This window comes from Alligator sinensis, unplaced genomic scaffold, assembly GCF_000455745.1.
Source record: "Alligator sinensis unplaced genomic scaffold, ASM45574v1 scaffold73_1, whole genome shotgun sequence".
NCBI classification, from domain to species: domain Eukaryota; kingdom Metazoa; phylum Chordata; order Crocodylia; family Alligatoridae; genus Alligator; species Alligator sinensis.
In genome coordinates, this window is record NW_005841838.1 from 4,108,318 (window position 1) to 4,110,831 (window position 2,514).

Below are 2,514 nucleotides of genomic sequence, written 5' to 3' on the forward strand. Positions count from 1 at the left end.
CCTTGTTCTGGACAGCCCTACTTACTTTGCAGTTCATTTTGCATTTGCTGTACAATGTCTTGAATTTTTTCCAGGTAAAGCGGGAGGTTGTTTCTCAGTGTTTGCCTGATTCCACTCTGCTTCCACATCTGGGCAACAGCTCTCCCCCCATTTTGGAAGATTCCTGCTACCTCCTGAGAGGCTTTCAGAGGCCAGCCAGCTGCTTCATACAGGAAATCAATTTGCTGCACCTACAGGGAGTCCCAAACAGCAAGAGATGTAGAAATATATAGTGATACTTAGCAAACCTTTGGAGCATGTTTTCCCAAGACAGTAATCAGAGCTCTGGAGCCTAAGGGCTGCCATTTCTTTAGGAACAGACCTCACAACATTCCCATAATGCTCTGTATCTTGCTAGATTCATATAGAAAAAGGAATCTGATTGATTGAAAACTGTGCAAGATTTTATAAGACCACATCCTAAAGAACACTGAGCACTCACTACTGAGGTAGTGAGGCACCCCTCAGGGTTTGGTCCATACACAGAGCATCTTTTTGAGGCTGACATGGGATTCCCTCTGTACAGAGAGCTGCATTAACAAAGGATTAACCACTTAATAGGCGAGTCAGGCATGGTAGCCACAGCTAACATGAGATGTCTAAATTTTCATGAATTACTCCATCACAAAGGTCTTAGACAGAAATCAAGGCCAGCACTCAGAGGAGCAAAACTGCTCCTGGCACAACATTTCAAGGTGCCCTTCCCTGCACTACATGCAAACATGTGCCAGAAGGCACTAGAGGGCTTGACCATTCTCAGATTTTAATAATTTTTAAGCAAACTGATAACACTAATTACTTACTGATTTCCTGAATCTCCAAATATATTCATCAAACTTCTTGATCTTCTCTAGGAGTTTGGCCTTTAGATGGGACCCAATTTTATTAACTTTGTACTGTGAAAATATGAAGGAAAATTTGGATTTTATGATTTAGGAACTGCTCATGCTAGGGCAAAACCCACCAAAATCTATACTAGCTTAAACACCAGCAGAAAATGCTGTTAGATGAACTCCCATAGGGGAAACAGGCTGCCCATTGCTCCAAAAACATGTGGCTCTGGCTAGAAAAAGGGAGTCTAAAAACCTACTGGTTTAGCAGGTTTCTGAAGAGTCTCCCATGTACAGCATTCAACGGACCTCTTCTAGGAATGCAGTGCACATAGCACTGTGTTGGGGTTCAGAAAACTTGGGGTTTATTTCATCTGATCTGTGAAAGAGCCTGCATGACCTGGGAAAATTGCTTCCCTTCTCATTCTTTGTCTGTCTCCTCAATTTATATTATTCCTATCTTTGGAACAGGGTCCTTGCCTAGCACACTGGGGTCATACTCTCACCAGGGGCCTCTAGGCACTGCCCTTCAATGACTAAACTCCTGCACCCCAAAAGATAATGCACAGGCAGAGAGATGAATCTTGCCTTGTAGGCACAGTAACTTGTACCTCAGTAACTTGTCTTCTCAGTCACAGTAGTGTCACATGTGTTTCAACCCTACCTTTGGTCACAAAGCTCCCATTGAGAGCAGTAGTAGGAATCTCTGCTGGATCCTACACTTGAGTTGTAGGTATGGATGATCTTTTTGAAACCCACCCAGGTGTTCCTTCACACCAAATAGAGAACTTAATGCACATTGTTATTAGAAGGGAACTGCAAACACTTTTCATTGGCCAGGTTACTGGAACTCCACAGAAAAAAAAAACAACTTTAGAAGATGTTTCACTAACTTGACAAATTAAGAAAATATTCTGCAACTGAAAATGCCCAACTACCACAAACAGCTGTTGAAGGCCATCTCACCTCCATTTTAACTATAGGATCCCCACACCCATGAGCCACCAAGCCCAAGCTCTCATTGACAGCAGTTAGAATCAGTTGTCCTGTGTTTTCTTGCCTTGCACCATTCACATTGAGGTAGATATCAATTGTAGCCATCTGTTGCCCATCAGTACAAGCAGCAAGCTCCACTCCTTCCTCCAAATCTCCTAGGAGAGCAAAAGGAGATGTTCATTTGTACAGACAACATTGGTAGACACTTGGTTCAAAGCCAGCTACTTAATGAGTGGAAGAGAGGGGTGTTCATGCAGCACCAATGGGGTCATGTGTTTGCAGAGAGAGGGGAAAAAGGAGCCAAATCCCTTCATGCAATCTGCATATGATCCACCCAAAAGTGTTCAGTCTTTGTTAAGGTACCCCAAATAAAATACTGGGTTAGTACAAAGGAAAAATTCTCATCACAGATCTCCACAATGAATCTCGCCCCATAGTTCTGCTCTGCCTTTGATTTCTATAGGTTTTGCTGGTGGACTTCTAGGTTCAAATTATGCTTTAGTCTTAAATAAGTGAGGTGGCAGTCTCTTCATTTACTCATTTACCCATAAAATACCTGTTATGTGTTCTGTTTCCACAAATGATCCATTTATGCTTAGACAAATACAACAAAAAGAGGACTGAAAAATACTGGTAGAACCAGCAGGAA

General features: G+C 42.4%; 1 protein-coding gene across 1 annotated transcript in view; it reads right to left on the reverse strand.

Moving 5' to 3' along the window:
* The window catches only part of LOC102383324, a 186,712-nt gene that overhangs the window by 16,134 nt on the left and 168,064 nt on the right, over positions 1 to 2,514 (reverse strand). The window contains exons 62-64 of the mRNA XM_014519708.2: positions 1,836 to 2,020; positions 843 to 935; positions 26 to 230 (exon numbers count right to left, since the gene is read on the reverse strand). Of these exons, the coding sequence (XP_014375194.2) occupies positions 26 to 230; positions 843 to 935; positions 1,836 to 2,020 (483 nt within the window). The remainder of the gene's footprint in view (positions 1 to 25; positions 231 to 842; positions 936 to 1,835; positions 2,021 to 2,514) is intronic.